Below are 18064 nucleotides of genomic sequence, written 5' to 3' on the forward strand. Positions count from 1 at the left end.
CCTACACCGCAACAGTCTCAGCTTCTCGCTGACTATTGTTTTGCCGCTTGGATTGTGTTCTCATTCTCTTCATCTTTCCATTTTCAGATTTTTTTTTGATGTCATTCCACGACCGCCAGAACAACACTGCACTGGATATCAATCAACGAAATAACGATTTCCCTTTGCCGCTTGTATTTCCCTACGACTCTTTCCTTTTTGACATGTTACAAGCTGTTGTAGGCAAGGTAAGCTGCTTTAGAGAAGGCGAGTCTATCACTCCGAGGCAAAACAGTACAGAGATAACGATCTTCTTCTTTCAACACACTGCATAGGAAGCGAATGATACAATCCTTTTGAAAATTTCAACTATAGGCGGGCCATGTCCACATAAGCAAATAAACATCAACCTCTGCTCCTAAAACGGCGACCGACGTATTCCCAGAGACAACACGACGCCCTGCGCCGACGACGGTCCCAACGCCAACTTGACAATGAAAAGAGCGTACATTATATCATTTACAAGACGGAGGAAATAGTTTTGGGGGTTGTTAGTACCTGCGAGGATCGTATCCATCATACCCGCCCATCACCCTCTCGTGCCTGTTATCCCAGCCGCTGCCCTTACGCGCAAACCCGCCCAACGGTTTGCGTCGGCTGTCTTTGATGTGCTCAATGGCCTCGGCGAGTTCTTCCAGGTGCAGACTCTCCTGTGTGGGTCGGTCGGAGAGATACGGTTGCTCGCGACGCGAATACATGGCCGGCTCATGCATGTCTGCCGTGTACGACAATCCGCGTGAGGGGCGCGGTGGGTAGCATGCGGTGTCGAAGGGATTGCTCATTGGCACCTGCATACTATTGCGGCGGTCCAAACCTGGTCGCGCGGCGTAGCCTTGCTCATCACGGTATGTGTCGCGGTGATGCAGGTTGCGCAGGTAGTCGTCTGGCGGCGAATAGCCGCGATTTGGCTGTCGACGGTCCAAGTCCTCGTAGATATGACTGGGATGAGGTGCTCCGAAGCTTTCCTGCCTGGGAGGCAGGTTTCTGGAGCGGAGGTTGGTAGGCGCGCCAGTGACATCTGACGGCCGGCGACTTCGGTGTGCGCGGCGTTCGGGCTCGGAGAAGACGCTGTCGTCCGCTGTTTGCACGGATGAATTGTCATTGAATGATGCAGTGCCGCTATTACGGTCCCAGGAGTTACTACGGGACATGGCTTCAGCCGAGAACTTGTCTTTCCGGTAGTCTGGTGACGAGGCATTATGGCCACTGCGACGGACACGCTCGTTAGCGCGTGTAGATTTTTCTGCCGCAGGTGCATTCATGTGGATATGAATGGGTGGAAGCTGCTGTTTGGAAGACCGAGGAGAGCTATTCTTTGATGACGTGGGGCTATACCTGCCCATGGGGGGTGGGTCGATGAGATCTGAGTCCCGGCGTCTTCGATGCGTCTCAGTGTGAACATGACTTCTACTGCGGCTCCTGGTCTTGCTATGCGACTTGTTGTGTCGAAGCTTCTTCGACTGTCTTGAACGACCACGCTTGGGTTTCCCGATATGGGCAAACTCGCCGTGCTCAACATGGTGAACACGAAAGCGGTCAGAGCCTGAGTCGCCAGTCTCGGAATCCCACTCATCGCTGTCCGATTCGGAAGAGAGCTCCTCGTGGCGACCCTTGGGCTTCTTCTGGCTCTTCGGAAACGATGAGTTCGGAATTCCGACGTCGGGGTGACCAGGTCTCATCGCAGGACGCTGCATTGTCTCTGGGGTATGTACCAGGCATTGCTCGAGGTTGCTGTTGTCCGTGTACTTGTGGGCGCTGCATACCGTGAGGAGCACCAGGTGGAGGAGGAGGAAGTGGGTAGACTGATTGGGCCCCAGGCGGTGATGGCAGTTGAACCATCCCAGGAGGAGGGGGAGGGGGAGGGGGTGGAGGAGGGGCAGCCTGACCATCTTGGCCCTGGATATTGGGTGGCGGCATGCGCATAGGTTGACCTGGCTGCTGCTGATGTACCATGGGTGGCTGAGCCATGTGCTGTTGGTTTCTTGGCTGTGGCATTTCTTGTGCTACATGGTTCGGTTGCTGTGCAAAGTGCTGACCCGGTTGCATAGGCTGGGCCTTCATGCCTAAGGGAGCTGCAGCTCTTACAGTCTGCGGATTTTCGTATCCAGATGGTCCGGTCTGCAGTATGACCGAAACTCGTCGGAGCTGTCGCTGCCGGCGATTGATGGCCTTCCAGTCAATGTCTATGCTAGCGATGGTCCATTGAAGAGTTCTGTTTATATTCATGAGCTCCTGGTTCTGCTCTTCGACAAGCTCGTTGATCAGTCTTCGACAATTCGAGGAGGAGATCTCATTCAGAGAACGCTTCACAGAACCCTTGTTCCTCTGAAATCTTTTTAGCTCATTCTGGAGGTCCTGGACTGTGACGTGTTGTTGTTCGGCCTCAACATCCTCCCAGCTGTCAGCGCCCTTGGGTTTCTCGAAAGTAAATAATGCTAGCTGAGGGTTGTAGTTGGAGGAAAGGCTCTGATGAGCTTGCTGCCCTTGCATGCCTCTTTGCTGAACCATTGCGGGTACTTGCTGTTGAGCCATTGGTGTCTGCCGTTGTTGTCCAACGTTCTGATGTTGTGGAGGCATTTGGGCTGAGAAGGCCTGATGCTGACCCTGAAATTGTTGGGCCATGTTGATAACTGATGCAACCTTCGAGGGCAATGGAGTATGGTAGAGGTGTCAGATGCTAGACAAACATCAAGCTCACTATCAAACTGGAGGAATGACTGTTACAGTGAGAGAAATTGATAAGGCGGTATTTGAGAGAAGGGTAAAATGAAGCGCTCATGAAGACCCTATATACACCTAGAGTGTCCTATTGTGTGACTTCGGGACTCGTACGTCGCCCCCTACCCAAAGCAACAGTAACACCATCTTAATGCAAGCGGGGAGGACGTCCTGGTCAGGACCAGACCTCAAGGTCGATTCGCTACCATCCCAAAAATTTAGATAGAGCGTCACTAGTTGCAAACGAGTCGTTCGCAAGCCTCGTTTGAGGAATGGCCATGATAGCACTGACCGGCCAAAGCCACCAGGCTGAACCGAACGTGGACGAAGCAGGCAGATTGGCAGGGTTCTCCACCAGCGAACCGTACTTGAAACGCAGGACAGAGCCTCACATGCTCACCGGAGGACTGATGAGTCCTTCAAACGTGCATGCAAGCGAGGCGACATGCAGCAGACGGGCTCGTGATGGTGGTTGCCCGGGCCCTCGGATCAGCCTGGAAGCCGAAACTGAATTCGACAGATGCGACCGCGCATTTGAGCGTCTCACTAGATCCGGTGTATGGTATTGGCGTCAGTCTAGCGGCAGATCATGGCAGTCTCGGGTGTCAAAGAGCACGGTTTGTGTAGATGGCAGCCGTTGACAGTGGTGGAGATAGCGCTACCTAGTCATGCCGCACTGGCCTCTCGCTGTCCTGTGGCGCCTACATTCTTCCTTCGACTTCCCGTCTTTGACGCCCTCCCGAGAGCAGGCAACTGACCTCTAGCTCAGAAAAGACTTTGCCTTTGCCTGATATCTCTGGTCGGTTTGTGGCTTGCGCTGTAAGACGCGCGCCTGATTTCTCTCCACAGGCATGCCTGCCCTTCGCAACTGCCAACGCATCTAACGCCAATGAGGTCACGGACGTCAGGTTTGCCTACGCTGAACATTCACGGAGCACGGCGCATGTACGAACATGCCCATCGAGGCACGAAAGAGCGTCTTTTTTTGCACACACTTACAATCCAACACGTACGACCACTTCATGCAGGGTGAGGAGACTTGCTTCACAATTTCACACAACAACATAGACCTCGGAGCATTTCAACCACGTCACTCCCATGACCGTCCTGCAGCAGAGTCAGTTCTACGCAGAAGGATCTCGCATGCAATATGACAGCTGCGAACTAGTTCGCAGCTTGCATTGCTGATCTCTGCTTGCCTTTCGAAGCCACGGCTTGCTCCACCACCGTATGGAAGACGTCCCGCAGCTGCACGTCGTCACGTCCTCCAATACCCGCCTCTGCCACAGGCCAATGGCCACATCAGCGGCACAACAACCGACCGTGGTAAAAGCAAGGATCCCGTTTGGAGGACACCGGAAGGCTTGCATGTCTTGCGGTTGTATGCCTCCAACTGACGGATCCGGACCTCAGCCTGGCGGCTGCGATTCGCTCGACGATAAGCACATGCTTGAGATTCCCATACCATAGGGCTAAAAATATAGGCATCCTTGTAAATGGTCAAGTTTCTGTCTCACTGTGATATCAAGTCGAAGAATGCTCCACCGGACGGGGTGAGCCGCCCTTGTTGATCTACCACCGTGTCGTCCTAGAGTCCTTCGCTGGGCAACATCTGCTCAAGCCGTTCCATCGGGGATACTGTCGTCTCCCGCTTCGGCTCGATAGGAGAGCCATAGTCTCTGGGTAATATATCGTGGAAGGTAGCCAGCTGATCAAGGGCCCCACCTAGCCGTTGGTCAGTACGCACCAGGTTTCTCAGAGCGTGTCCTGGACACCACTGCAAAGTGGATACTCTTAGCAGGCCTCGTACTTGTTGCCTGGTTTTCTTGCACTCTGTAGACGACACCACTTGATGCTCTTGACGAGAGATGCGTGCAGTAGTGTGCCTCAAGACAGGTTACCACGTTGTGGATTTGATTCGCATTCTTACAGAAACAGCACAGCCCTTCCCCCACGCCATGAAAACATTCCTTCAGAAGCAGCGTTCCCAAAGAAAAGTAGCACGGCTGATAGTAGAGCCATATGACGTTCACGTGGCCGGTCAATTGACAGCGTCGACTTCGATGGCGGCGCAGTTGATAATAGCAGCCATCGTATAATCTCAGCTAAGGGAGAAGTACCGATAGAACGTGACGCATCCGACTTCTCCTTTCCAAACCCCAAGCAGCGAACCAGAACGGCAAAAGAAAACCCAGCTTCTGGATCACGTAGAGGCTACCTTCTCACCTGTGTGTGATTTACCACAGCAAATGGGAGATTTACACGTGCTTACGTATCTGCCTTGCTCTCTTGACAAGTGAAGTCAGTCTCACACCTCAAGCTCTGTCCTTGCTCCGGATTCCTTTGTCTCCAAGATAAGTAAAACCCACGTCGATATCTGACTTTCGACATGTCTCGACATTTCTCGTGTCCACACGATGTCCGTTTCCAAATCGCTGGTCGCTTGGACTGTCTATCTAACAATCAATCTCTCAATCAATCTCTCAATCAATCTAGTCAGACACCGACAATACCAGTCTTACCGTCCTCCTTCCTCCCCCTCCCCCAGGAACATGCATACAGAACTCCGTGAACATGGAGTCTGTACACGACATGCTAGTAGGGAGCTAGACGTACACAGTACGTGAGAAGAGGTCCTTGTGTGCTGCGCTGGCTCGGTTTGCGGTGATGTGTTGTTACACGCGGATGCTTAGCAGGGACTGGGACTTAAGTTTTTGGTGCGCGTTTATAGAGGGTGGGTTGACACGTTTACTGAGGAGGTATGGTTGTGCTGAGATGGAAGGAGGATATTCCTTGTGCCAGCAGCACGTGTCAGGGTACCGTGTGGTTGACCAGCCAGCCTCAAGGTGTTGTGTACATCACGAGGACATATCGGAAAGCAACGAGGTGGTGAATATTATGTTTTATTTTCGTTCTTTCGTTCCGTTCAGATGGGATGGAGTCTTGACGACAATCCCAGCTCGTTAAAAAGGTCGTCCTATGTACAAAGCACACCACGCGACCCAACCACTCATCCTGTCCGTCGTATTACTATTACCGCATCGCTGTACCTTGTGCAAGAAAAGCAAAAGACGTGCAGCAAGTGCCCGTGTAGCGGGGTGCTGCGGACCACGTGTGGTGGATACAAAAAAGGGGGGTTGTTGGAGAAGAAGATAAAAGTAGCACAGCGAGGGTATGAAGATGAGTATCGTACACGAATCATAGGCGGTGAAACAGATGCCGTAAGAATGCTCCAGAAATGCCAGGAAAAAGGGTGTTCAAAACGATAAGCGGACCCAGATGGAAGGATAGGCGCCGGGAATGTCGAGGACCAAGGGCAACAGGGCAGAGGGCAATGACATCAAAGGGCAACAAAGCGCCACTTCCAAGCCTCAGCCTTGTGCCACCCAGGGGTGACTGTGGCTTTACCGCAGCGGTAACTGCACGTCCTCCACACCCCTCCTCAGCACGTCCTGGATTCTCCACCTGGGCGGCTGCATCTCCTTCTCTTCGGGCAGCTTGCCCGTCTTCTCTACCGTCTCGTCTGGCTCAGCACCACCCGCAACGCCAGAGCTGAACTTGAGCTGCAAGATGTCGCCAACCTCGTCGCACGCGCTCAGCATACGGTCGAGGTCCTCCTTGGTGTGTGCAGCACTCACGCAGAAACGCGCACGAGAGGAGACCAGAGGTGTGGCAGGGTAGCCGACGACGACGACGGAGATTTTGCGCTTGAGCATTTCGTGTGAGAAGGCGGGCATCTTAGCGGGGTTGTAGAGCATGACGGGAATAATGGGCGAGTCGTCGTGGCCGTATACGATGAAGCCGAGACGCTTTAGCCCGAGACGGAGGTAGCGGCTGTTAAAGCTGAGACGCTGGAGACGCTCTTCGCCCTGCCCAGGGATGATTTCGCCGTTGATGATGCGGAGAGCGGAAGCGATCTGAACAAGGACAGGCGGCGTTGGGGACTCGGCATAGAGCATGGCGGCGTTGGTGGTACGTAGCTTGTCGATAATGGCTTTGTCTGCTGCGAGGTAACCGCCGTTGGCACCAAAGGACTTTGTAAGCGTGCCCATGAGCAGGTCGACTTCGCTAGGTGCGATGCCGAAGTAGTCGCAAACACCACGTCCGCGGGGACCGACACCGCCGACAGAGTGAGCCTCGTCGATGAAGAGGAAGAACTTGTACTTCTTCTTCAGCTCGATGATGCCGGGCAGATTGCACATGGTGCCCTCCATGGAGTAGAGACCTTCGACGGCAACCAGAATCTTCTTCCAGGGACGGTGTGTGCGGGGCTGTCCTTGCGAGATGGCTTCACGCAGCTTGCGCTCGAGGTCGCGCATGTCGTTGTGCTTGAACATGGTGACCATGGCTCCCGAAAGACGGGCACCAAATCGGATGGAAGAGTGGTTCAGCTCGTCGGAGATCATGAGGCAGCCCTTGCCGACAATGGTGGGGAAGGTGGTGGCATTTGTGACGAAACCCATGGAGAAGACCATGGACGCTGGCTTGCCAACGAACTTGGCAATCAGATCTTCGACCTCGACGGTGAGCTCAGAGGTACCGGCGTCAGCGCGGGGGCTGGCCATTGTGATTCCGTGCTTCCTGATGGCGGCTTCAGCTGCGTCGGCGCAGGGACCCTCTGACTGGGCGAATCCCAGGTAGTTGTAGGAGCTCAGGTTGAGTGTCTCGGTCGTGGTGCCTGTCATCTTGAACGTGTTGTTGCCGTCGTCGGATTTGCGATCAAGCAGGGTGATGAAGCGTCCAGGGACGCCGGTTGTGGGGCGCGAGAAGCAGTCGTTGATCCTCATCTTCAGCCTGCGGGTGTAGAAGTTGTCAAAGTCGCTGTTGAGAGGGGCGTAGCCATCCTTCTCCTGCAGGTGGCTGTAGTGCTGTCGCCTGAAGCGCTTGCCGAAGAAGTCGCGCACGTGTCCGAATACTATTAAGATGAGGTAGCTGATGTAGGTGGTGAGGAGGAAGTAGTAGGGCGGCTCGTCTTCGATGGGGTCGCCAAACTCGCCCTCGAACTTGCTGGTGTAGCGGTGGGCGTGGGAGCCGAGGGGCCCAAACTGAGCGTGTGCGCGGGCCAGGCGGCGTTGCTCGTCGGGGGTGAGGGGCTGGAACAGGGTCTTGGGCTCGGTGGGCATCTTCTCGCCTGTGGCGGTGGTGAGGCTGATGGAGGGCAGGGAGATGGAGGCCGTGTTGATGTGCTGGGGCGGCGAGGGCGAGTTGAGGAGGGCCTGCTGCTGGGCAACGAGGGCTTCGCGCAGGGCGGCGGCGTCTGTGCGGGCCTTGGGCGAGGCGCCCCCGAAGAGGGCGGTGAACTTGTTGCCTTTGGTGAACGAGGCGCGCCGCGGCTCGTCGCGCTTCTCGTTGAGGGCGTCGGAGGCGGGGGAGATGGGGGTGGACGTCGCGAACGGGTTGATGCTTCTGGTCGGCATGGCAGCGGTCCCAGGGCGTGCAGAGGGGGAGGGAGGGACAGGGGGCAGCGTCACTGGCGACTCGAGTCGTCGGCGGTCAGAGGTGCCGGTTCACTCGCAGGCAGGCAGGCAGGCAGGCAGGCAGGCAGGCAGGCAGGCAAGCAGGCAGGCAGGCGGGCAGGCAGGCGGTGAGCGGCACGGCGAGGGTGTTTGGGTGGAAAGGGGGTGACTGCTGGCGGACGACGATCAGCACACGACGCGAGGAGGGCAATTGGCGGTGGTGGAGAGTGCAGGGTGGTGGAGAGTGCAGGGTGGTGGAGAGTGCAGGGTGGCGGAGAGTGTAGAGTGGAGGGTGGTGGTCGAATGCGTGCGTGCAGCGGAAGGCGGAGGTTAGGGCGGTCGTCAGAGGCAGAGCAGCTTATGATTATCCATATGCTCATGCACCGACTGCCCGGCGTAGTGCCGCGCACTTCCGGAGCTCGCTCGCTCGCACGCCCGCATCGTCCGGCGCACCCATGAAAGCACCATGCACCACCAAGCTGCGAGGAAAAGTCCACCTACGTGATTGACCTTGCAACGGCAAGTGTGACGCGGGCAGCAGGCAATCTCCCCAGGAAATGTCGCCGGGCCGTGGCTGCTTCCTGGTCGGTTGCGGTGCGGAAGTGGGTGGAGGTGCGTTCGTTGCGTGCCTGGCAGGGCGGCCGTTGTGCTTCACAGCGTCAGGTCAGATCCCAACCTCGCCTTGCGCCAAGCCCAATCGCGATCTTGTCGTCGATTTGGAGTGGACGTTGACGTTGACGTCGGTGCCGCTGGCTGGCGCGAGAAGGGCCCGGACGGACGGACGGACGGACGGACGGTTGACTAGGTGCAGGCGTGCCAGGAAGCAAGGAAAGCAAACAGGCTCGTGGCGCGTGCAGTGGGAAGCTCAACAGCAGCAGCAGCAACAGCAGCAGCAGCGTGGGCGACGGTTGCAAAGGGGCCTTTTGCTTTTCAAGGCGCGAAATGAGCAGCCCCATCCCCCTTCCCGCCCTCGCCACTCACTGCCGCGCCCCTGACTTGGGCCCAAAGCGACGAAGCTCGGCTGATCGCGCCCACCGCCCAGAGCCTCGATGCCGCACCACCGTTGTCGATGCGCCTCGTCGCCGTGTACGTCACGACATCCAGCAAACGCCCTCTTGTCCAATTTCTCTGCAACCGCCTGCCAAGCCTCATTTCGTCGTAATGCCACCGGATCGCCGCCTATTGTACGGTCCTGTTTTGTACGAGCCCCAGCTTCAGCACCCTCATCAACCAAGCAAGCGCTGGCAGCCTGCCTGCACCCCTCAGCCCCCCGCCAACCACCTACCCCCGGCCGTAAGCCTGCCCCCATGGCAGTAGCACAGCCTGCCGCCGTGAGACGTCGTTACCTCGAGACCGGTGCGCCGTACCACTCACTGCCCTCACGTTGGAGCCTCTCGACGTTGGCGCCGATGTGCGCCCGACTCGTCCGGATCGCTGCTGTGAAAAACCGCCGTCTCCGTCACGGAGGAAAGAAGACGCGCACTCATCGCTTGCAGAGCTCCTCAACGCTCATTCGAGCACGAAGCGAGACGGGAAAAAAAAACAAAACTAAACAAAAACAAGAATGAAACCAAAACTAACGTGACAAAGAAAAAATGGTAAAGGGTTACGCAGAAAATTCTTTCATCTCTCCTGTATGAGGCCACGTCGTCCAACGTCGAATCACATCGTTGCAGTCCAGACAGGAAGTATTCTGACTTTTGCGTAATTCTACCCAAACCCGACGCAGGCCAATCACACGCCTGCATGACGTTTCGCTTGTCGATCCCGTGATAGCACATTGTGATTGCCATCAATATATCGTTCCTTTGGGGAATACGGGTTAATCTCAATCTCCACATAATCCATTTACAGCTTTATAAGCTATCTAGGCATGCCCTCTCGTTATCACTACTACTACAACTGCTGCCGCCGCTGCTGCTGTTGCTGCTACTGCAGTTGCTGCTACTGCTACTTCTGCTACTACTCCTACTACCATCTCTACTACTACTCCCACTACTACCATAACAACATAGCATCATCCGTGCCGTCACTCTGCAATGCCTACTGTCGACCGTGGACTGTGTACGTTGAAATGATATGTTTTTGCTAACTCTGATGCAGAGATATTTGACTGTTGAGAACCCAAGAAAGCAAGCTTTCAGCACGCCCAGCGGCTACGTCCAGATCCAACCTCCAGAACATGCCACAAACAAACTTGCAGCACACCTTGTGAAAAAAAAAGCTTCCTCCACCAACAAAGGGTATGGAAAATCGCAACAAAGGAGACAACAGCTCTTGGCAGCAGAATGGCAATGAAGAAATCGCCCAACGAGCTTGATGAACAAGACGAAAACAGAAAAAAAAATGAAAAAAAAAAAAAAAAAAAAAAGGAAAAAAAAGATCCGCTGTGAATGCACCACGTAGCAACCTCCAACACCGCGACCCGACAACCACGCACTGAGGTGGTGGCGCAGGTTCCACCAGTCCGCCGTTCTGTATATGTCCCATCTTTCAAAGATAACCCCAAGCAACGCCGTAGATGGAATCGATCCCAGGTAGCGTGGCCGTTCAGATTGCGTTACCAAGCTTTGTGTAGTGGGAATTGAATGGGAGCATGCTCTCACGTCGATAGCGATGAGAGACTGAAGAGGATGAGGAAGAAAAAAGAAGAAATCAAACAAGAAGACGCAGCTGTATGTCGAGCGCTCGGAGCCAATATATGAGGGAAGGCAAACACACATTAGGTAGGACCATGGCCAACAAATACAACCCCGCCACACCCTCTCCTCTGTTTCCATGGAGACTTTGGGTGCGACGCGGTGCTGGCGCCAAGGCAACAATGACAGGGTATTAGCGCAGGCGAAATGACAGAGACCAGAAACACAAGTCCATGCCGTCTTTACATCTGGTGGTGATGATGTTCGGGCGACAGACTCGAAGGGTCGAGTGTACCAAAAGACACCAGATTTTGCATGTCTAGGTCATCAACGCTCTCTTCCATCATAGGCGAACGGAAGGGATGGTTGAGATTCTGCTTTGCGTACATATCCGTCATGTGAAGCGTCTCATCCGACATGCCGCTATCGTGAGGCATGAGGTAAACATCCGCAGAGCCATCACGGCCGAACGAGTTGAGCGGCGGTGACTGGTTGGCAATGATGGGATCGTGGTGACTCATCGGTGGCATAGGGGAATTCATCGCCGCCGAGTGAGGTGGCGGCCCCATCGGTGTGTGCACGTACGGTGGGATGTTGTAGTGCTGACCAAAGTTGGAGGCAGGGATGTTGTCGTTCTGAGGTCCAGATGTGTAGAATGACGGTGTGCCATACTCAGACGGCGAGTTGGCGGTCGTGGCTGACATGGGGTACTGACGGTAGTCGCCCATGCCGTAACCAGCAGAGGTATCAATGCTTAGATGCGGGCCAATGGGGCCTGACGAGCTGTGAGGGATGGGGGCAAAGATCTCCTGGTTCGGATTGTACGGTGACGGCTCGGGCTGGATCATAAAAGACGGCATAGGGTTACGCAGCATCGAGAAGTCAACCGCCACAGGTACCGAGCGAGAACGCTGGCGTTTGTGACCACGCGGTGGGAACGGACCTGGCGTGAGGTGGGAGTCATGAAACATACCGCTGTGGGGGTGTACCACATGGTTGGGTTGCGATGCAGGACGGAAGTTGATTGGTGAGACGGGTGCCGAGACCGCGGTGGCATGCGGGTCGTACATGTTATGGCGGCTCTGAAACGCTTCCAGTGAGACAAGTTTCGCCAATTGTCCGCTCAGCACCTTAGGATGCCCACCAAGATGGTGAACCATGACCTGCGATGCCTGCTGATCCTCGGTGAAATCACCACACTGGAAGAAGCCTCCCGAGCCAGAAGAGTCCATGAAAAAGTTTGGTGGACGATTGAGTTCCACAACGAGGCCTCCTGGTCGCTGAGAAGCACCCTCTGCATTTGTGGCCATGTCTCCATTGTCGAGGCTGATGTTCTTGATGTAAGAGAAAGGGTACTCGATCTTGTATCCTGCTGAGTCGTTGTTGATGTAGTATGTGATGCAGCACTTCTCTGGCGAGTAGAAGATGACCAGATCCATAGCGCTCTGGCCAACTCTCCTCCAGCTTCCGACGCTCAAGGAGCGGACCGAGAAGTGAGTGATGACTGGTAATCGTTAGTGTAGGTTCGTAGGCAAGCACAAAAACGGATCCAGCTTACCAACTTTCGAGGAGCTGGTGTCAGTGTTGAGGAGCATGCCGCTGCCATACGGTATGCCACCAGCGCGACCAAGGAAGCTGCTTCCTATCGACTTGCCAGACTCCATGGCCTGTAGAGCAAGGTATCGTCGCATGGATTCAGGTATGTCGTTACAGTCGTCACCGTTCTCGATGCTTTTCTTGGCAATGTTCTTTATTTTAGCTCGCCTACGTGACATGTTAGTAGATTGAACTGTGAGGTGGGCGCGGATTGTCTGCGCACCTGTTCTGGAACCAAATCTGCACTGAGCGCTCCGTCATGTTGATTTCAGATGCTATTCTCTCGCGGGTAACGGCGGTGGGGGTGGGGTTCTTGTTGAATTCGATCTCTAGGGTGACTAGTTGATCCTGGGTAGCCCTCTGGCGCTTCTGGTTCCTTTGTTGCTGGGTAAGGGTGCTCTTGCGTGGGGGACGGCGCGCGGCTGAGCTCGAGGAGGTTGTGGGAGTCTGGGCGGAGGGAGAGGGAGTGGAGGACTCCATAATGTCGTCGAGGGATTGCATCTTGAAGAGGAGTGTAGACCAAGACGAGGAGTGGTGAGTTGGTGAGTGGCTCGAAGGAATGGGAGAGATATACGAGGGCGCGGTCAAGCCAAGCACCTGTCTATCAATGTTCGTGAGGAGTCGTATAGGGCAAGGGATCCAAGCAAGTGGATGTGTGAAGGTACAAGAGCGTTACGAGGCGTTGGGCGGGTCCAGTTGGGCGGTGTGCACAGGGGGGGCACGTCTAGTTCGAGGCTCAAGCTACCGTCCAGGCGCGTAGGTGGTCTTCAAGGAAAGAAGTCTGCTAGCCAGGGAGCAGGTATCAAAGTATGATCGTCCAAACGCGATTCTGGTCTCGGAAAGGAGTGGAACGGGGCTGGGGGAAGCTAAGGAGCGGACAGGCAGGGCCTAACGGATGGGGTGGAGTGGAAATGAATGTGGGCAAAGGCCGAAAGGAATGGCGGCACTTCGCAGAAGTCGACAAGAGAAGTGAACGTGACGAGAGAGGCAATCGCACCAGATGTGAGGTTGACACGGGAAGGCGATGGATTAAGACAAAGTCGTGGAGAGGAAGGGGGAAATTAAAGGGCATCAGCAAGACGAGTAGGGGGAGAATAGGCGCCTTGCCCGATTGAGCGCCTCGCTCCTGCCACCAAGCGCGCCCGAATACCGGCTGCATCCACACACAGCGTCAGGATGTAAGTTTAGCACACACGGCTGGCCGTTTATAACACGCCAGCGCCAAAGGCCGGCGGTGACGCGGGAAACGCTTACTTGCTCCTGCGACTGCTGCTGGATGCGGAGCTCCCGCTTGCAGTGCCTGATCCTTTTGATGCACGTCGACGCCTGTTCTAGAGTTGATGTTCAGCGTTCGGTGTTCAGCATCCAGCGCACGGCGGTCCACGCCAGGCTGAGCGCGTGCTGTCCTGAAGGCCAGGGGGCCACTGCGACCGCTGGAACCAGGCGCGTCGCACTCGGACAAACCCAAGACGTTTTCAGGAGACCTTCACTCAGGGTGACAGGGTACCTCCCATGCTGCAGAAAAGCTCGGACGGCGCAGCTCTCGATGCCTACTCTCACAACAATGCCTCGAGCTCTCCAGCGGTGCTCTAGCAAGAGCGTTGAACGGCCGAGATGGTCTGTAAGCGTCTGAGTAATCTGAAGCTCGCACACATGGCCATTCCCAGGCGACGCTGAATGCAGCATGTAGACAGATTGCGCGCCTGTGGTATCCGACGTTTCCTGCAGCGTGAAAGGGTATCCTGACGATCCCCGTCGCAAAACGAGCTCGCCGACTGCCACTGCGGTTTGGAAGTGGCAGCGCATAAACACGTCGTTGCGTGAGGAGCGCGGCAGACACCGTCTAGCTCGCTGGGCGCTATCCAAGCGTCAGGTACAGGTACCAGAGAACACGAGGTCCACTATTATCACCACCGGCGGACCTCGTCGTGTCACCCCATGGCTGCCAACTGCGACGCACGGCCTGGCATCTGCGGCGCGATTCGGTCTTTCGACTGCGTACCGCATGCGCCGCATCGCAAGGGTTTCCCTCCAGCCTTCGGCGGCAGGAAGACCCGCATTGGCATCGTGAGCATGTCGCAGGTCCTCAACAGCCCCTCGTCGCTGATCCCTCGGGTGAGCCGAAAGCGAAGAGATCCTGATCGAGCATCAGTGCCCGTGCTGTCTGATCGTGCCCGACTTGATCCAATGGCTCCAAAATATCACGACTTGGAGAGACAACTGCAATTTCTCTGGCCCTGACGTCTTCGTTCGGGAAACAGACCAAGTGGGCGTCTAGTCGCCCTACAGCTGTCCATCTGTGTACCAAAGACTTCCCTGCTACCGCGACACCAGGCACGGCAGCGTGAATGGCGGAGAGGCACTGCAAGCGAGCAGATAGCGACCCAGGATCCGGATTCCAAACCCCTCCACTTCAACGCGTCCACGCCGCCCGGCACCGAACGGAGTTTTCAAGCGCCCACATCCCGAAGCATTCTCCACCACTCACGTGTTGCCCTGACCCGTCTTCTCAAGCATGCCTGTCTCTGCTTGCAAGTCTGCGCTCGATTTGCTTTGGTGCCACTACCGCACTTGAGGCTGCCTACCAAAACAGCCCTCACGTTGTCATTTCGGCGGACAACCATGTCCTGTCATGCTCTCGTGTTTCAACGTCGCACCATTGGAGGCAGAGTGCAGCCCTGCTAACCACTGGTTCGAGTCCACCATCAGGATGCGTACGCTACCCTCAAAAGCCGTGGAAATCATGTTCGCTCCCATGACTGCGAGCGCCATGCGCGTACCCACCTGCGCTACGCGACTCTTTAGAAACCACTTGTGACGTGCGAAGACCTCGAGGCACGCTTCCAGAAGGTCTACAGAAGGAGGGTCATCGCTGCTTTCCTAGCTTCGATTGACCGCTAGATTGGGCATCGATACATGCCGCACTTCTACTGATTCATGTCGTCTACACGGCGGTGGCTTGCGTCTGCTTGTCAGGCTCACGAAGAGTACTGCAGTTCGATGCCGACGGACCGAAAGATCTGCTCTCTTTTCTTGAGGTCCAGGCTTGCGCCAAGGCTGAACAGCAGCTCTTTGATCCTGCCTTCCCATAGCACTCCTACGTGCCAATCCTGGTTGACCCTGGCCTTCAACACCCCAGAAACGTCGTCGTCGGGGGAGATGGCGCGCTGCTCCCAATCTGGGCGCAGCTTCTTCACGGCCCACTCGACATCTGTGTTGCTGCGTCGCCGCCACAGTTCGCAACCGAGCTGAAGCTCGCTTTCGTACGAGTAGAAGTTGAAGTCAAAACGAGAACAGAGCGCCAGACAAGATCCAGCTTTGACCGAGTAGGTGGAAGAAAGATTACCCATCAGCGGGTTCAGCGTAAGCGTCATGGTATACGGAAAGCCTGGGTGTCTGGGCAGTGTTGTGAACCGCAAGCCAGTGCTGATGCCTCCGCTCTTATTCAAAAGGCCATAGTACAGCTCCGCTCCTGCGCTGAAGCGACCATGCACCGGTTCCACTTGATCGACAGATATCGGTTCTGTTGGCGCGTTCCTGGGGTCTGCGCCGAAATTATAGAGACCTCGCACGCCCATCAAAGCGGAATCCGTGCTGTACATGTACTCTGTGCTGTATTTGCCCACATCGTTCTGTAGCAAGGCAAGGATTGTGCCCCCATTGTTGAGGTTCGAGTCGCTGACAGCGGCAATCCGGAGCTGACGCGTGGGCGTGAGGCGGCGCAGATACAGGGCTTCCAATCTCGATTGAGGAAGGAACACCCGTCCATACAGCAGTGTGTCTGCCTGTCTCAGCTTGCTTCAGGCCCATGTCGTTGGGAGCTTACTTTTGCGATCAACCCGCTTTCCAGCATGCCAGAGCTCCCACCACCAGTTCTCATCGGGCCTCCGCAGCTCTTGTACATGCTTGTAGCCTCGTATGACGTTCTTCAGGTCGATGTGGGAGCTCTTGAACTCCTTTTTCAAGGGCAGTGACGAGTAGAGGTACGACACTGAGCCATCTACCACACCTACACTTCCCAAGGTGTACGAAGTCGCAAAGTTGGGCGCAGCAAGGGACGAGATCTGTAATCGCAGGCCTTGTGGAATCTGGAAATCGAGCAACTCTGCTTTCGTCAGCATCGACTGGTAGGCAGCTTGCAATGAGAGGTACCTCGTGCCGTGGCATTCAAAGCGCCGTAGGAATTGTCCAGGTTCCAGTGCGAAGCTTCGTAGAATGCATTCTGCACATTCTCCATGAAGTCCAACATGTCGCTGTCACGAGCGGAGCATGCTGAGGAGCGCGCAAAAGGTTCGAGGGCTTGGAGCTTACTGGCGAGAGGTACAGCGACGAGTGGTGGAGCTTGAGCCGCGGCTGCATCGCGCTAAGGGTCGGCGGTCGCTTTCCCCCCGCCGCGCATTTGAACTTTTTGCGACTCAATAACTTTTGTCTCCAGGAACAACACCCAAGTCCACAAACCACAACCACACCGCCAACATGCCCAAGTCAAAGCGCGCCAAGGTCGTACATCTCACCCAGACAGACAAGAAAGGCAAAGAGCTTTCGCAGAAACTCTTCGCCAATGTCCAGGAAGCCGCCGAAAATTTCGAGCACATCTTCGTCTTCTCTGTCGCAAACATGCGAAACTCGTACCTGAAGCAAGTGCGCGCTGAATTCTCTGACAGCCGGTAAATCTAGGTCTCGAGTCATAAGGCACAAATTTTCATAGTAACATTTGCGCAGATTCTTCTTTGGCAAGACGAAGGTCATGGCCAAGGCCCTCGGCATGACGCCCGCTGAAGAGCACCTCACCAACCTCTCCGAGCTGACCAAGCATCTCGCTGGCAATGTCGGTCTCTTCTTCACCAACCGTGAGCCCGCCGACGTCCTCGAGTACTTTGCTGCATACTCGCAGACGGACTTTGCGCGCGCCGGTGTCACCGCCACACACACGTTCACAATCCCTGCTGGTGTCGTCTACTCGAGAGGTGGAGAGGTGCCTGCAGAGGAGGATGTCCAGCTGCCTCACAGCGTTGAGACCACCATTAGGAAATGGGGTATGCCCACCCGGTTGGACCAGGGTAAGGTCACACTGGATGCACCCTACACTGTGTGCAAGGAGGGACAGGTTATGAACAGTCACCAGACTGCGCTGCTGAAGATGTTTGGCGTGGCTATGGCCGACTTCAAGATCGACCTCAAGGCCTATTACTCGAAGAAGACCGAGTCGGTGACTGAAGTTGACGCCATGGAGGAGTAGAATACTCCAGTGATCATTGAGAGTCGATATGCATCTGGGCGGCGTTCCAAAGGCGTTGGTTTGGTTCAGTAAAAGTTCAACAATTCGGCTACTATTGTCGGGTCGTCACAAGCATAGCTTCAATATACCCTTTCATGTTGATCGTCTCCGTTTCTCGGCGTGAGCCTGCTAACTCTACAATAAAGCTCGCACTGTTCTCGAACGTCTACATGCTGAACACGCCGCAAGCTCCCTGAACACTATGTCTTGCACCTGCGACCTGTGTGCTTCTGGACGTCCTTCATCATATCGACAGCACCCCACGACGGTCCTCCTACCTCACTACAGCAATTCCACAACCCGCACGCCTCACCGTCTACGAGTACCACACTTTCTCG

The 18064-nt window shown here is 55.5% G+C and overlaps 6 protein-coding genes across 6 annotated transcripts, besides 12 other annotated features; 1 reads left to right on the forward strand and 5 right to left on the reverse strand.

Moving 5' to 3' along the window:
* Positions 1–530: 530 nt before the first annotated feature.
* Positions 531–1928, reverse strand: EKO05_0005310 (uncharacterized protein; the record flags this gene model as incomplete). Its single annotated transcript, XM_038945964.2, has 1 exon — positions 531–1928. One exon carries the CDS (start codon positions 1926–1928, stop codon positions 531–533), a length of 1398 nt encoding a protein of 465 aa, XP_038798328.2.
* Positions 1882–1919: a tandem repeat.
* Positions 1929–5208: 3280 nt separating the features above from the next.
* Positions 5209–5250: a tandem repeat.
* A 911-nt stretch (positions 5251–6161) lies between these two features.
* Positions 6162–8174, reverse strand: EKO05_0005311 (Serine C-palmitoyltransferase; the record flags this gene model as incomplete). The annotated part of the gene is made up of 1 exon (XM_038945965.1): positions 6162–8174. One exon carries the CDS (start codon positions 8172–8174, stop codon positions 6162–6164), a length of 2013 nt encoding a protein of 670 aa, XP_038798329.1.
* A 96-nt stretch (positions 8175–8270) lies between these two features.
* Positions 8271–8340: a tandem repeat.
* A 290-nt stretch (positions 8341–8630) lies between these two features.
* Positions 8631–8656: a tandem repeat.
* Positions 8657–8918: 262 nt separating this feature from the next.
* Positions 8919–8954: a tandem repeat.
* Positions 8955–8983: 29 nt separating this feature from the next.
* Positions 8984–9010: a tandem repeat.
* Positions 9011–9077: 67 nt separating this feature from the next.
* Positions 9078–9145: a mobile genetic element.
* Positions 9080–9110: a tandem repeat.
* A 945-nt stretch (positions 9146–10090) lies between the features above and the next one.
* Positions 10091–10178: a mobile genetic element.
* Positions 10103–10215: a tandem repeat.
* Positions 10116–10216: a mobile genetic element.
* A 153-nt stretch (positions 10217–10369) lies between these two features.
* Positions 10370–10993, reverse strand: EKO05_0005312 (uncharacterized protein; the record flags this gene model as incomplete). Its single annotated transcript, XM_059636572.1, has 1 exon — positions 10370–10993. The coding sequence occupies one exon, from the start codon at positions 10991–10993 to the stop codon at positions 10370–10372; it is 624 nt and encodes a 207-aa protein (XP_059492555.1).
* Positions 10545–10594: a tandem repeat.
* Positions 10994–11094: 101 nt separating the features above from the next.
* On the reverse strand, positions 11095–12949 carry EKO05_0005313 (Transcription factor; the record flags this gene model as incomplete). The annotated part of the gene is made up of 3 exons (XM_038939998.1): positions 11095–12356; positions 12411–12616; positions 12672–12949. The coding sequence occupies 3 exons, from the start codon at positions 12947–12949 to the stop codon at positions 11095–11097; spliced, it is 1746 nt and encodes a 581-aa protein (XP_038798330.1).
* A 2477-nt stretch (positions 12950–15426) lies between these two features.
* Positions 15427–16697, reverse strand: EKO05_0005314 (Mitochondrial distribution and morphology protein 10; the record flags this gene model as incomplete). The annotated part of the gene is made up of 3 exons (XM_038940009.1): positions 15427–16229; positions 16275–16553; positions 16601–16697. The coding sequence occupies 3 exons, from the start codon at positions 16695–16697 to the stop codon at positions 15427–15429; spliced, it is 1179 nt and encodes a 392-aa protein (XP_038798331.1).
* A 227-nt stretch (positions 16698–16924) lies between these two features.
* Positions 16925–17687, forward strand: EKO05_0005315 (mRNA turnover and ribosome assembly protein; the record flags this gene model as incomplete). The annotated part of the gene is made up of 2 exons (XM_038940038.1): positions 16925–17115; positions 17171–17687. The coding sequence occupies 2 exons, from the start codon at positions 16925–16927 to the stop codon at positions 17685–17687; spliced, it is 708 nt and encodes a 235-aa protein (XP_038798332.1).
* Positions 17688–18064: the final 377 nt, after the last annotated feature.

The sequence above is a fragment of the Ascochyta rabiei genome, chromosome 8 (assembly GCF_004011695.2).
Source record: "Ascochyta rabiei chromosome 8, complete sequence".
In the NCBI taxonomy this organism is placed as follows: domain Eukaryota; kingdom Fungi; phylum Ascomycota; class Dothideomycetes; order Pleosporales; family Didymellaceae; genus Ascochyta; species Ascochyta rabiei.